We start from the raw sequence: 16145 nt of genomic DNA on the forward strand, positions 1-16145 counted from the left end.
TGCTTTTCGAAAAAATTATTTGTATTTTCTTAACTTGCATTTACAATATGAATATTAAAATTTCAAAATTTATTCACGTATGTGATTTGTCACTAAATTACGTTCATATTGATGATATGGCAATATCAATTTAGATAAATTAAATAAGTTTGAACAACATAGGTCAATCGATTTAGTTTCATAAACTATAAATTTGAAAATTTGTTTACCAATATACTTTGTAGATTTGATTTCGAATATATTTAAATGTGTCAATTTTTTATTTAACACACTCATATCATTTTCTATTTTTCATAAATAGTTAATTCAAATCAATAAATAATTAAATCAATCTACTTAAAACTATGTCATAATACAGCTCAGTATTTAAGATATCTATAAAATAAAAAATTTGATATCTCATCCGTACATCTATCAAACCTTCACACACCATTTAAAAAAAAAATACATCATATTTATAGACAACATTGAATACTATGGGTAAGGTTTTATATAATGTCGATGTTTAAATTTTATAGAGATATCGATAAAACATCGATAATTACGAAAAAAATAATAAAAATATTTGAGCTAATAAATAAACCTTCCGGCCTTAAAAAAATTGAAATTCCTATTATTAATATTACATCTATATATTTGTGATATTTTATTCATATTTTGTTATATTTCATTGTTCAAACTAAGGACATATAATGAAAATTATATACATTATTGAATTAATTGTCACTCACGGATATAAAAAGAAAATTATTGAAATGGTTGATAAGTCAAATTATGAGATTAGTTGACTGAATTTTCCTTTTCCTTTTTCATATAATTGATTTGAATGGAAAAAGTCTCACTTTGTAAATTCAATATTTGGTAAAAGTTGAAACAAATTATTTATATTTATAAAAAGGAATAAATTAGATTGGATAAAAAGAGCACAGGCTGTCCAGTGGGACGCTCCTTGTTTCGATCGAGACTGAGGTGGGCCCCATCATGTTCTTTCAGTAGTTCAACTTTTTTCCACGCTGTCACACTCCTCCACAATTTTCCCACAAGAAACCAGAACATCCATTCCACGCGCCACATACGCGCGTCATCCACGTACGGTGCAGATCACCTGGATGGAGAGTGACGGTAACTCGCCAGGGATGGGGTTTAGATGGCCGCTACGCTTCAAAATTTCTCTTTTCTGTATGAAACGGTTCGTTTTCAACGTTTTTCTACTATTGGACAAATTTGTTTCTATTTTTTCTGCAATATCTCACACGTGCCATTTTTATACAAACTATTCAACTTGTTTTTTTCTTTTTTCAAATATTATTTTGATCTTTAAACTTTATAATGTTTTGCATTTATTTTTTCTTTCTTTTGTCCTTTTTTTATTATTACACGTGAGGATGGAGATTTTAATTTACGACATTTTATGGTATGAGATAGGTTCCTTAACCTGTTGATTTTTGTCAAAACGAGAATAATTCAATGATCATTTATATATATCTTCAATTAAGAGTTTGTGAGTTCGAACCTCCACCCCTACCTGTTGTATTAAAAAAAATAAAAACCGTTGACTTTTTAGACTTTTTACTTTGTAGTAAAAGTTATTTTAGATATTAGTGTCAATCTTTCTCATCACCGTTTGATAAAAAATTCATATTTATTTCAACACTCTTACAATTGATTTGTTATCATTCGGATATTTCTGTACTGTAATTAATTGAATACATGATTTGTGTTGAGGCTATGTTAAATGGTAAATAAAAAAATTAACAACAAAAAGTAAAATAATTTTTTTTGTTTTACAAAACTTACATACTAAAATAAAATATCCAAAAGTTTGTGCGTTAAAATAAGAATGCAAGGAGTGAAATTAAATTTGAATTGGTCTTTTTAAAAAGTAGGTCATCTATTACTTTTTAATTATTGATGATCCCGTTCATGCAGGATCATGGCTGAGAGGATACATCAACACGTGAGCTGGACTCTAAGTCTCCTAAGGTCACAACCTGTGAATAAAATATTGTACTAGTGTGGTGCTCGACCACATACACTCTGAAGCTTTAGTTAGTATTTAGTTCGAGTCAGTGTCAAGCCAAACTTAGTAAAGTGCACAAACACCCCATACCTTTGGAAAGGTGGACTACACCTTGTATAAATGGAGCATCGAAAAACGTCACTATGAGATAATTATGGCTACTGTACATGACAGTTGACATATCTCTCTTGTTGGCTATGCAACATAATTGACATTATGTCAGTTATGAGCAGAATCTTCCCTACGTCGGAACTGAGCTGCTAAGCTTTGTCTTATAAACTCTTGGCTTTGGCTAATTAATTCTTCATCGTTTTCAACGTGTCCGAACCTGTTTCAAGAGGAGGGAGCGACGTGTACAATCTAGCTTCATTCTTGGCCATAGTATATTCACACATATTATTCACACATATTGTTTATTAAAAGGTTTTAGGTAAAGCAATGAAATGGCCCTTCTAATTCTTTAGGAAAAAGAATGCCACTTTTATCTATGGAAAGCTTGTTTTGGCTGGCAAGCATGAGTTTTAATTTATATAAAAAAAAAAACTAATCATGGATTTTTCTCTTTTTAAAAGAAACAAATTGTGGTGATATAAAGTTGCTTTTTCTTGTTTCACTTGAAAAATAATTTAGTAATTTGAAGGGAAAAAAGCATTCCATTCAAATGTTAACCAATTGTCTACACCATTATTGGTCAAGAAAAAAGTTGCCTTTACACTTGAGGGAAATGTTTATCTTACATATTTTTCCACTCATCTCCCCATACACTTCAAATTAAATTCAGAATGATTTTACACCTTTTAAAAATAATTACATTAGATCTTGAGAAGCATATGTTTCTATATTATTCTTTTTTATATCGTTTATATATTAGACTTTAAAAAGACATGAACTTAATTATTTGAGCGGTAAATTGTCCCACGATGATGTTAGTTTAGTAACAGCTAAACTAATTTCAATATTACGATATATATTATTATATTATAATATAATATTACAAGTGCAATGCGGAGATTTAAAATATTATGAGTTATAAAAAGATTACCAATGAATTGATAGTCACACTATAATTTTTTTTTTGTGTTTAAATACTATTCTAGTCCGTGTATTTTCGATTTTGGTTAATTTTTGTTTATGTACTTTCAAAGCATTTATTTTGGTTTTTATTCTTTCAACTTTTGTTCAATTTAGTCTATATACTTGTGAAACGTTTATTTTGGTCAATGTATATTTTTTAATACAACAAATGTGGAGATAAGGGATTGAACTTCCAACTTATGGGAAATAAGTGGCTCATTTACTTTTAAAAAGTGATCACTTTGGTTTCTTCATTTTCATTTTTATCTCAGTTATAATTTTAAGTTTTTAAAATGACACTCCATCACTAAATTTCTTAAAATAGAGCCATAAATTTATATCAAATGATTATCCATTACGTATAGAATTTATGTTCAAATGTTACAAATAGAGATCAAATTAGTTACTTTTATAAGGTATATAGATTAAAATATACATTTTGAACCTACGATAATCAATAAAAGTTAAAAATAGGGAGACTTGAATTGAAAGTTTTTGAATGTAGGATAATCACAATAAAGTAGAAAAGTACACGAAACAAAATTAACATTTAAATTATTTTGTTAACAAAGAATTGGCGATTTGAAAATATCTAAAATAATAAAATAAAATAATTGGGTGAGATGGGGTTGTTTGCTGAAGGAAATAAAAAAATAAATAAATAAATAAATAAAAGAAAGGAAACGGACCCCTAAAGTGGGGTACGTGGTGTTCCGTGTCGTGGCAAAAGCGGGTGAATTACGGCCCAATCATTTCACCACCCACGCCCCCACGCGCCGATGACGCTTGTTTCCTTTGTTTGGATACTAGATTAGTATAGCGTACTCCATTTCCTAATTCCTAATCCTACCCTGGATTTTACACGTGGCCCTTTCACCTGGGCCCCCACCTTCCTTCTACCTCCAAATTCCTTCTACGCCCTCCTCCTTTTTTTATTCTTTTTTCTTTTATAATTCCTATTACATTGTTTTGTTATCAAAACTACCTTCTCTACGGTCAAAGCGAGCATAACTCAATTTTAATTGGCATCAAATAAGTTCGATGCGAGGTATCTTATATAATCGTTTGTAACTCTACAACTAAGTTCGAAAGCAGCCATATAAGTAGTTACATAGTTTTGGTTCTTCGTTTTGAGAGCTATACATAAAATTCATATTAACTTAAATAGCTCGATTTATTAGTTATTTACCTGCTGAATTGACTAGATTTCAGCATAAACACCTCCTACTTCGAATAAATTTGAACTGTTTGGATTCTCCTCATTTAATATTTTATTGGGCAATTTCCGTCTCTCATAGATTAAAAACCACTTGAGTTTGAAGCTACTGGAGGGTAGGGGTGATGGAACCAGTTAGGAAAGGGGAGGACGAAAACGAGAAGATAGAAGGAGATGATTATTTAGAATCATTTTTCAATTGGTGTTTCTAATGACGCTTAAAAATCATTAATACTAAATAGTTAGATTTTGAAACATTATAACTAATTAAATATAACTATAATTTAGATCTCATATATTATATATAAATCCCAGAGAACCTTTATTAAAAAACATAAAGACACTATTGGAAAAATATCACATCCTTTTACTTTTGTAATAATTAAAAATGTTTATCTGTTTATCAAAAATAAAAATAAAAATGTTTATCTCGAGGTATAAATGTTAGTCAAATATAAAAACAAGAAAAGAAATCCCTAACTCAGGGTTGATGTATCTTGTTCATTTATTAGAAGTTGAAGGTTGAATTTTCTATTTTTATATTTGCTGTATTAAAAATAGAAAAGAAAATAAAATGTTAACACAAATGCAAATCTTAAAAAATAAAAAATAAAAACCATCATCACAACTTCACACGTAACCCAAGGTGTTTAATCAACATACATGAAATTTCTGTCACATTCACAACCACCATGCATATTAATATCTTATGGAAACGTTAATAATATTTTAGAAAAATGGATAAAATGAAAATTGAATCATTTACGTAAAACGACTTCTTAACTCCCAAATTAATTATTCTCATCAATATATTAAAATAGAAACCTCGAGATTAATTATTTACCAAAAAAGTGGGATTACAATTTACATTGCATTTCCTTGGGCTCTTTACCTAACCAAAAATTTGTCGTAACCAAAATTTAAATTTAAATTTGAATAAAATAAAAAATTAAAAAAAGAGAGAGAGTAGAGTGGAAGTTCCATTTCTGTCAAACAATATCATTTGCCCTCCGCTTTACCCTCTTCTTCAAAACCACAGCTCAACGACGCTGTTTTATGGAGCCAAACAGCGACCCACCACCGTTCTGGTCGGCGCCGCCGCTCTCCTCCGCCATGATCCGCCGCCGTCGCTCTCCGTCTCCGCCGTTTATTTCCCTGCCTGTTTTGATCATTCTCTTGCCCGTGCTCGCTTTGATTCTCTTGTTCTTCGCAATCCGTCCTCTTCTCTCGTTCGCTCCTCAACTTTTCAGACCTAGTTCGGTGAAGAAAAGCTGGGATTCGTTTAATGTGTTCCTTGTTCTGTTCGCGATTATCTGCGGCATTTTCGGCAGGCGAAACGACGACGTGCCGACCGCCGCCGATGTTGAGGAGACTCGGGGTTCTGATCGGAGGACGGTTGATGCCGGAGTTAAAGGGGGCAGGGACTCGGAGTTTTCGCAGCAGTGGTTTGGATTTGCAGAGAGGAGATTCCCCGATCCGGTGGGAAGAACGCCGGCGACGCGGTTGAGGAGGAATAGCTCTTATCCAGATCTGAGGCAGGAATCTTTATGGGAAAGGGAAACAGGTAATGATCGGAATCAGTTTCGGTTCTTTGATGATTTTGAAATAAACAAGTTCCGATCGCGATCCTTCGAGTATCGAACGCGAGAGAGTGAAATTGAAGAGTTATCGCCGGAGATTAAGGTTATTCCGGTCGATTCGTTCGTGGCCCATTCCGCGCCGGCGCCTGAGAGGTTGAAGTCTCCAAATCCACCCCCGCCGCCGCCGCCTCCGCTGCCGGTTACTGAGAGGAAATCGAGGCGAACGTATCAGACCATCAAGAAGAAAGAGGGTGTTCGAGAGGTCAGTACGAATGACGCTGAATTCGCAAAGACGCAATCGCCGCCTCCTCCGCCGCCGCTGCCGCCGCGAACAGTTATTCCTCCGTCGCCGGTCCGAGTTCGATTGGAGGAGAAATTTGGGAGGAGTGAACGGAAGAAGACCAATGTTAAGAAAGAGATAGCAATGGCGTTGGCTTCACTGTATCGGAAGAGAAAGAAGAAGCAGAAAGACAAAAATATCTTCCACAGTGAGCGCCGCTCTCCGACTGAACGACGACCGCCGCTGCCGCCATCGCCGCCTCCTCCACCCCCGCCTCCTTCCGTCTTCCGCGGTTTATTTAAAAAGTCAAGCAAGAACAAGAGAGTTCACTCCGAATTTGCACCGCCACCGCCTCCGCCGCCACCGCCTGTCTCATTGCCATCCCGTTCAACAAAGAAAAAAATCCAGATCACGACTCCACCTTCACCACCACCGCCACCATCATCCAGGCAGCGAAACTCGACCGCCTACCGCCGGCCGCCTCTCCCGGCGAGGGTCCACAATTCGTACGCCGAAAACGAAAGCATAAAAAGCGGGGGGCAGAGTCCTCTGGTTACCATACCGCCGCCGCCGAAAACGACGACGGAGAAGGTTCGAGGCGACACTGTCGGGTTACGGAGCTCCGACACCTCTTGTTGCGGATCTCCCGAACCGGACAACGTTGATCCATCGCCCAGTAAGGAGACGCCGGAGCCGGCCGGCAGAGGCGGAGTGGGGCCGGCGTTCTGCCCCAGCCCGGACGTTAACATCAAAGCTGCTAATTTCATCGCGCGGCTGAGGGGCGAGTGGCGGCTGGAGAAGATGAACTCCGTGAGGGAGAAAGAAAGATTGGGCCAAGGCCCAATAATGGCGGGCCAAGGCCCAAATGTTTGGGACTGAAAACTGCATCGCTCACTGAAGAAGATCCAAAGAAATTAGGGCTCTGATTGTGGTTTTTTTGTTCATCTCTCGGAGCGTTTTATTTTCCAGGTTTGCTTTGAACTGTGTGTATAGTTGGGTGGGTTATTATATTAAATATATATATATATAAATCACAAGGGTAATATGAGAATTTCATACCACTAATTTGGTTTACTTTTCTTATGGAGAGAACAAAAAAAAAAAAAAAAAAAAAATATATATATATATATATATATATATAGCTTAGGTTCTAAATTCTAATTGTGATATTTGAATTCCCACTTTTTTGGGTACCCATTTGACTGTTTGTGTTTGGAACTGTGTGTTTCAAATGTAAAGTTGGTGGAGAGTGAGAAAGATATAAGGTTATTAAACTTTGTTTCTTGTTATAAATAAATTACATGATTACGTTGTTTAATTTTTTATTATTATATAAGATAATTGAGCTCAATTTTTTTGTTTTTGTTTTTTTGTTTTGTTGCAATGTGAGGCATTAGGTCTCGAATCAAAACAAACAGAAAGAATAAACGTCTTAACAGTGGAGCTATGATTGAGCTCAAATATCTACTATTTAAAATTAAAGTTGAAAGTATTGAATTAAAAAATAATTGTCTCGTGTATAAAGGAGGTGTTTATGTTGTTTGAAAAAGTAATTATTGGGAAAACATATTCAAATTAACCATATATATAGTTTATCAATTATTTTGTATATATATTCATGTTTTCTAGATAAATATTTGCTTATTTACAAATTTTTCTTATTGTTTTTTTTAATTAAATTAGCCCATTTAGTGTCTTAAAGGACCATAAAAATTCAACTAGTTAATGAATAATCATACGTAAGTTTTAAAAGGTTATATATATTCAAATATTTGATATTTGTTGAACTAATAAACAATGAAGATAAAATAACTTGACTACTAGAAGTAGAAACTAGTATGGACTATTCACATGTGATTTATATTTGTATAGATTGTATTTAATAATGAGTGGATTTTACTAATAATTTATTTGTAGTCATCTATTTGTATTGTATTTAATTATAAGTGGATTTTATTCACCTTTTTATTAAAGAAAAAAATAGCAGATTTGCTTACTGGTATGTGTTAAAAAAGTAATTTGGAATTATTAGTTACATTTAAAAAATAACAATAGATTTCTAAAAGTTATTTCGAAAGATTATAAAAATGTTTGATATACATAAATAAAATGAAGATTACATGATGAGGTTTGATAACAATTTAAGATAAAAAGCCAACATTTAATAAAATCAAAATTAAAAATAAAAAGCCAATAATAATTAACACATCTCTTAAAGTTTAAAGTTAAAAGATATTTCAATTTGTTGTAAAAAAAAATATATAAAAATTTGTGAAAATCAGATCGATTTTGAGATCTCGAAATGGAACCTACACGGCTTCTTTAACACGCTACGTCGATATCCAGTTGGGGCATAGGATCCGATGGCGACGTCGTTTTGTTTTATTTATATTTTTTTTACTATTATTATTATTATTTTAGTTTTCTCTTTTTTGTTTCGCTGAGAAATGATGATCCGACGTCCTAGGGCTCTACTACGCGTCACCCCGAACACTGAGACGACACAGCGTAACAAATGAAACTCGCGGGTCTCAAATCCGTTGAAAATGCCCACGACGAGTCGGTATGGGCGGCGACTTGGGTTCCGGCCACCGACAATCGCCCCTCCGTCCTCCTCACCGGCTCCCTCGACGAGACCGTCAAGCTCTGGAAGCCCGACGAGCTCGAGTTGGAGCGGACCAACACCGGCCACTGCCTCGGCGTCGTCTCTGTTGCTGCTCATCCTTCCGGTTTCATAGCTGCCTCCGCTTCTCTCGATAGCTTTGTTCGCGTCTTTGAAGTCGATTCCAACTCCACAATCGCCACTCTCGAGGCGCCGCCTTCTGAGGTCTGGCAAATGCGCTTCAATTCCGAGGTATAATTTTGCGGAATTCTTTTCTCGACTTCTCCGTTTTGATTTTCTGTATCTTTCGGGCGATTGGATGGTTTAGCTGAGATTTTGAGATTGCTTTGCGGTTCCCGGAATACTTCTCAACTACTCCGGTTTTGATTTTACTACTTCAGATTGATTTTGCTAAGAATTCGAGATGACTTGCCCTTCACATAACCTAAACTAGTAGACTTTAGATTCGCGCCCTAGAGATGAAAATGTTTGGTTGCAATTATCTTCCAGTTGATTTTACATATGCTTGTGTTATTCAGTATTCCAAACATAATGTAGGTAGTCACTAAGATCTTTTAATTATCATAATGCAGCTAGTAAGCTCCATCAACTCATTATCTGTAGCATCAGATCTCTTTCTGATAGAAATGCTAATTGACATAATAGATTTTTCTTTTGTTCTGGTTCTTTGTTGGTAACAACTTACACGATGCCTCATTCAGTAGATTCTTGAATGAAGGAAACATCTGTTGATGACTATGTTTTGGTGGAGTATAGCGGTTTATTGTTAGTTTCACATCACTTGGATCAATTGTTCACTTGCATTAAATTTTACTGAGAAGGTAGTCTATGGAATTTGATGAGAAAGATTGCATGTAGGTATGCAAATTGATGGACTGTGTTGAATCTGCGTTATGAGTCGTATCTGGTAGCTATCAATACTTTCCATATGCAAATTAGCCCTTTAAATAGAGAAATTGAAATCCGTCTGTGAAAGTGACACTGACTTATTGAGATGTCTCTTTTAAATAAATATTTTATAACTACTACCGTATTTTATAATCGACAAACAATGAATGAATATGATGCATATAGTGTGGTGTTGTTCAGTACTGCTTGTTGTGATAGGTAATTTTGATGGTTCTCTTCATACTAGCACAAATGCCAGTTGCTGTTATAATTGCAAACTCATTATCAGATGTATATCAAAACTGTGGTTCCAGTACCCCTATAAATTTCTTGGTATCTGATCATTCTTTGATGTCATTTATGACAAATTACACTGTTCTAACTTTTATGCAAACCTGTTTGTTTCTTCTAACATAACAACTTTGTCCTGCATGCTCATGAATTCAACAACCTGAATGAAGGAGAGATGTGCTTCAGTTCTATTCAATCTGATTATAAAATAACAGGAAAACCATTTAATCCGTGTCACATGTCATGTCCAAACTTAACATTAACTTTTGCATCAGGGTACCATGTTAGCAGTTGCTGGTGGAGGCAGCGCATCAATTAAGCTTTGGGACACAAGCACATGGAAGCTGGCTGCAACCTTATCAATTCCTCGTCCAGAAGGACCTAAGCCCACTGATAAAACTGCTAGCAAGAAGTTTGTACTTTCAGTAGCATGGAGCGTTGATGGGAGAAGACTTGCTTGCGGTTCAATGGATGGAACCATTTCCATCTTCGACGTAGCCCGCGCAAAGTTTCTACACCATTTGGAAGGCCACTTCATGCCAGTGCGATCCCTTGTGTATTCACCAGTTGAGCCACGACTGCTCTTTTCAGCCTCTGATGATGCTCATGTGCACATGTATGATGCGGAGGGGAAAACTCTGATTGGAGCCATGTCCGGCCATTCAAGTTGGGTGTTGAGCGTAGATGCAAGCCCTGATGGTGCTGCTGTTGCAACAGGTTCAAGCGACAGAACTGTTAGGCTCTGGGATCTCAACATGAGAACAGCTGTTCAGACAATGACTAATCATAGCGATCAGGTCTGGGGGGTTGCATTTCGACCACCTGGTGGGGCGGGCGTGCGAGCTGGTCGACTTGCTAGCGTGTCTGATGACAAGAGCATCTCCCTGTACGATTACTCTTGAAGCAGACAAATGCAGGAGGGGAAGGACAATGAGTAGTTTTTTAGCAAGCAATTGCTGTCACTGCTTCATCTTTAGCTGTTGCCCAGACTATTTAATCTACTTCTTCATTAAGTTGCTTGTCTTTTTAGTTATTATAACAAAGCATCATGACTCAGGGAGAGTATTATGTTGTAAACTTGTAGCCAGCGTTCATTTGCTCAGTATATTTGGAATCGAGGGCAATAGATCCCAAATTTTATTAAAGGGGAAAGAAGCTCAAACAAAACTTAAAGACCTCACTGATGATAGCAAGCGATAATCTACAGTTATTACACTTTAGACTTTGGAGCCTTATTTAGTAAATAATCTTTAAGTACATCCATGACAGCTCCATAATCAGCCTTCACTTGAACAGGTGGATTAGCAAATTGGCAGGACATGTCTGGGATTGCCTTGGAGTGATAATCAATTTTGGACTGAGTAAACTTCAGGCCATGGGCAGTGCTCACCACCACGGTTCGATCAGTCGGGCCGATCACCCCTCTGTTCCTTAGCTTGATCAAAGCGGTTAATGCAACCCCTGTGTGAGGGCAAATGAACATCCCAGTGGAGTCAGCCTGTGCCATTGCATCCATGAGTTCCTCCTCGGTCGCTTCCTCGACAATGCCATTCGAATTCTGTAGAGCATAAACAGCTCTATCGATAGAAACAGGATCTCCAATCTGAATGGCAGATGCAAAAGTCGAACTTGCTTTCACAGGCTTGAAATCTTTCCACCCTGTTTTGTAATGTAAATAGAGAGGGTTTGCGTTGGCTGCTTGGGCACAAACAAGCCTAGGAAGCCTATCAACAAGGCCAAGCTCTTGACACATCTTGAACCCTTTGTAAAATGCATATATGTTCCCAAGATTGCCTCCAGGAACAATTACCCATTCAGGTACTTCCCAATCAAACTGCTGAAGAATTTCAATGGCAGCTGTTTTTTGCCCCTCCAGCCTCAAACTGTTCAAGGAATTAGCCAAGTAAATGGGCAATTCTGCAGTGACTTCTCTAATTAACTTCATGCAGCCATCGAAATCAGTGTCTATGCTCAACACAAAGGCTCCATTTGCAATGGGCTGGACCAACTGTGCTATAGAGATCTTGTTTGCTGGGAGGAAGACGATTGAAGGAATCCCTGCAGATGCACAGTAGGCTGAGAGTGCGGCAGAGGTGTCCCCGGTCGATGCACAGCCGACTCCGAAGACGGGACGTTTCAATTTTCGCAGCCGGTTCACTTGGCTGACCAAAACAGTCATGCCCAAATCCTTGAAACTCCCAGTGTGGCTAATTCCACAGTGTTTTACCCACAAGTCATTCATGCCCAGAAACTGTTTGCCGAAACGCTCAGCCCAGAATAGGTTCGAGTTACCTTCGAAGGCGCTGACGATGTCGTCGGGATCGATCTCTGGCAACACCCACTCCTTCTTGCTCCACACGCCGGACCCGTAAGGCCATGTGGTTTTCCCCACGCGCGAATCGAAGAGGTTGCGCCAGTAAGCGCCGTCGAATTTCTTCAAAGCCTCCATATCGTGCTGAACGTCGAGCAAACCGCCAGATCGGCTCCGGTAAACGATCTCGTCGAGCGAGTACCACTCAGCCGAGTCGGCGCCGGAGTTGAAGGGCACATACTTGGCCGAGAAATTGCAGCGATCTTCTCCGCAGGCCGCACGGTGGCGGCGGGCTTCGTCTTTGATATTCTCGTCGGCGGAGCGGCGGTTCTTGATGGCCGACAATGGGGGAGAGCCGTTGGTCGGGGAAGAGGAGGACGAATCGGAGGTGGAGGATGCCCGAGTAACCGGGGTTCGGAGCCGGCGAGTTCGGAGAGTGGGATGAAGAAATTTCGGATTAGCGTCGAGCTTGGGCCTGCGAGAGTGGAAAGAAATGGCTGGGTTTAGCAAGGAAGAGGAAGCCATTTCGGCAGAAATGATGAAGATGGAGGCGGCGGCGGCGCGGATTTCTTCTGAACTCTGCTCGGCAGAAAAATCAGGTTTGTTTGATTATAACCCCACTTCTAAGTTCTAACTCCTACTCTCAGTGACCATATTATATATGGTAAAAAAAAAATAGTCATATATATAAGAAAAAAAAAGTTTTATTTAAAAATTATATATTTTCAGAAATCATTACAAACACATTACTATTCTATAGTATAAAATTTTATTTATTTTTTATTTTTTTAATAAAACAAGAGAATAGGATGGGAATTCATGGGAATTCAGATCTTTGACTATATAGAAATTAACTCTCTATTTAACGTCAAGAAAATTTAATAAATATTTTAAATTTCGTGATTTGAAATATGATAAATTATTTTAAATTATTTATCTTGTTTGGAACGATAATGATTTGGAATTAATTGAAATCATTGAATTTCTTTGAATGTTTCCCGGAAATAAAACAAAAATAATAAAAAAGTGTACTGATTTGGACTTCTAATCTAAATTTATTAATTATAAATTAAAATTAAAAGTAAATAAGTAATTTACTTTGAAAAATTAGATCATTTAGTTTTTTTTAATGTAAAAATAGTATTTGAAATCCGATAAGATTTTGAAATCCTTCCGATTCTGAGGTAGATGATAACTCTTTGTGGTTTGTTAACAAAGAGAGCGTAAATGATAACTCTTTTGCTTTGTTAACATTTATTTTTGTTGTCATGGCAAAACTTTTGTATTATATTTTCTAAAAAATGGAGTTACATGTTTCTAAGCCTATGACTAATTTTGTACATGCAGTTTGACATATGAATTTGCTTTGAATTAGTTCTTCAACTTTCAAGCATTTTGTTTTTTGGGCCTTGAAAATCAGTTTTAGTTCATATGGATAATTTTTCATTAATCACCAAACAAGAATTCAAATATGTTTGATAATCTAACACCTAAATTGTGACTCCAAACACTTATCGGTTCAAATTTATTTGAAAATTTAACTCCTAACCTAATACACGTTACTCCAAACACTTGTCTTTGTCAATACTCATTGATAAAGTAAGTAGCAAAAAATTATATAGTTATGTTAATATTTTATCAAATAATTGATTAAAAATTAACTGCAGTGGAAATTAGTGACAACTAACAAGACTGTTGTATAAACTAGAGATAATCTTGAGCAATTTGACATATGTACGAGTCAAGTCAAATTTCATTTCTTTATTTTGCATTAATTAAAAATTTTCATTAATAGAAATTAAAATATAAATGAATTACTTTTTCACTAAACAATCCTTGATTAGGGAAATAAATATTTACAAGGAATGTACTCCCAACTAAAAATTAAAACAAATCAACAAGTGTCACAGTAGCCAAAGCCACGCCCCAACAAATTGAGATCACTAAATATAAAATAATAAACTAAAAATGAAAAAAAGAGAAGAAAAAAAGCCAAGGTGACATATGTCACCAAACAAAAAAAAACTATAAAGTAATTGAAATTGAGTTTATCTTAGAATGCTTGCTCGTATCGTGATGCGTTACGTTCCATAATATGATTCATCTTACTCTTACTTTATTGAGAAAATACTATCGTACTTATCTATCGAATATGTTAAAAGCACGTGTTTTCAAGTTGGATGAATGTTGTAGATGATGACGAGCAGTTTACTTTTATATAACTTACACACTTTTCTAACAACAATTGTATTTGTTTGCTTGTAGTTATGATCTATTATCGTTCATGTATGTATGTGTGTGTATATATATTACTTCTCACTTTTTTTTTCGAAAAATTTAAATAAATTACCGGAATAACTTTTATTTAGTTTAAAAAAGAATTGTGAATAGATTTTGACCCATACTCGGATCGACAAATTACCTTAATGACTTGGACCAATTCAATTTAAATATTCCAAAGTTTTATTTAGTTAAATTATTTAACATATTATTAAAATAATTCATTTGAGTTTAATAGAAGAGGAAGATTCACTCAATCCTACTTGAAAGAATATTAGACAGTAGATATTTTTTTTTTTAGGTGATTGAAAGAAAAAAGGGAGGGAAAATTGGTGGTCTTTTTATTATTATTATAATTATTATTTTTTAATTTAGTACTGAAAAATGGGTGACTTGGAACTACATGTGACTAAATTATTAACCACAAATCACAACGTCTCCTTCCTTGCCTCGACCATCAAGGCGCCAGCCAATAATTGGTAGCCTTCAGATTTTTATTTTTATTTATTATTATTTTTTTAAGATTCTAGTGACGTCAAATATTCCTTCACATTTTGAACCTCAACGTTTAAAAATTCTTTTTATTTTTGTTAATTTTAGTTTTTATATTTTTAATTTTGTCCTTTTAATTCATATACTTAGGAGAGATATATTTTGATATATGTACTTTTAAAGACTCTTAATAAAATTTTAATATACACTTCAAAAATTATTGTGAATGAAATTTCATGTTAAAATTGTGATTGAAAAAAATAAAATAAAATAAAACGAATTGACTAAAATTGTCACGTTTAAAAATTATCTAGCATTGCATTGACTGATCTTTTCTATCTCTCTTTGTTTTTTATTTTTATTTTTTAGATTTTAAGTTTGGATTTTATGCCACCATCATCTTCTCAGCTGGAATGTTAATAGTTTATGTTATGGTTTAGTCTCTAACTCCAAATTATACTGAAGTATGGTATATTAACCCTAAATTGTTAGAGTGGTGAGAAATATATCTGTTTCTTCTATATTGGTTATAACTCTATCACATTTCTTACATTATTTTTTAAAATTAAAACTAAAATTTGTCCTATCAAAATTAGGTATGTTTGTTCTACATCGATGTATCATATCATAAACTCTCCCGAAGATAATTTATGGATACGACTTGTTTGACCAAATAATTAACCCAAGATTTTACTATACAAAAAATTATTGTATACTTATAATTATCATACCTTTTCAAAAGTAATTATAATCACTATTTTTCAAGTTGACATGAGCATTTTCAAGGTCAAAGTGACATGACAAAACATTAGTAATCTCCTTCCAAAAGAGCCCATAGGTGGAATACCACCTTATTATTTAAATTGTAAATTACAGAAATAAAAAATAGCTCTGCATAAGTGTATGATTTCAAGAGAGAGAACAAGTCCTAAAAAATATCAAATAATCTTATAAAATTTTAAAATGAAGTAAATATTCAAATATTGTTTTGGTTGTTATACTCCCAGCTCTAGTTCATTTGGCTTGACCGTCGGAGATGAAGATGTTATAATGTTTGACAATCTGGAGTAGTTGTTCTTTTCTCGTCACT

The 16145-nt window shown here is 35.2% G+C and overlaps 3 protein-coding genes across 3 annotated transcripts; 2 read left to right on the forward strand and 1 right to left on the reverse strand.

Annotated features, from left to right (window-relative positions):
- The first annotated feature begins 5199 nt into the window (after positions 1-5199).
- Positions 5200-7488, forward strand: LOC148210601 (hydroxyproline-rich glycoprotein family protein). Its single transcript, XM_088124873.1, has one exon. The coding sequence runs from the start codon at positions 5367-5369 to the stop codon at positions 7047-7049; it is 1683 nt and encodes a 560-aa protein (XP_087980999.1). The 5' UTR covers positions 5200-5366; the 3' UTR covers positions 7050-7488.
- Positions 7489-8597: 1109 nt separating this feature from the next.
- VIP3 (Transducin/WD40 repeat-like superfamily protein) lies at positions 8598-11117 on the forward strand. Its single transcript, XM_022291921.2, has 2 exons — positions 8598-9024; positions 10248-11117. The coding sequence occupies exons 1-2, from the start codon at positions 8686-8688 to the stop codon at positions 10872-10874; spliced, it is 966 nt and encodes a 321-aa protein (XP_022147613.1). The 5' UTR covers positions 8598-8685; the 3' UTR covers positions 10875-11117.
- Positions 11080-12923, reverse strand: MTO2 (Pyridoxal-5'-phosphate-dependent enzyme family protein). Its single transcript, XM_022291920.2, has one exon. It carries the CDS (start codon positions 12806-12808, stop codon positions 11183-11185), a length of 1626 nt encoding a protein of 541 aa, XP_022147612.1. The 5' UTR covers positions 12809-12923; the 3' UTR covers positions 11080-11182.
- Between the last annotated feature and the right edge of the window lie 3222 nt (positions 12924-16145).

Source organism: Momordica charantia (genome assembly GCF_013281855.1).
Source record: "Momordica charantia cultivar OHB3-1 chromosome 6 unlocalized genomic scaffold, Mcharantia_2.0 BLBB01000006.1, whole genome shotgun sequence".
Classification (NCBI taxonomy): domain Eukaryota; kingdom Viridiplantae; phylum Streptophyta; class Magnoliopsida; order Cucurbitales; family Cucurbitaceae; genus Momordica; species Momordica charantia.

Excerpts from the sequence above, each read along its gene's own strand:
- LOC148210601 (XM_088124873.1), top strand. The coding sequence starts at position 5,367 with ATGGAGCCAAACAGCGACCCACCACCGTTCTGGTCGGCGCCGCCGCTC.
- VIP3 (XM_022291921.2), top strand. The coding sequence starts at position 8,686 with ATGAAACTCGCGGGTCTCAAATCCGTTGAAAATGCCCACGACGAGTCG. Across the intron at positions 9,025-10,247 it reads AAATGCGCTTCAATTCCGAG|GGTACCATGTTAGCAGTTGC; the intron begins GTATAATTTTGC and ends CTTTTGCATCAG.
- MTO2 (XM_022291920.2), bottom strand. The coding sequence starts at position 12,808 with ATGGCTTCCTCTTCCTTGCTAAACCCAGCCATTTCTTTCCACTCTCGC.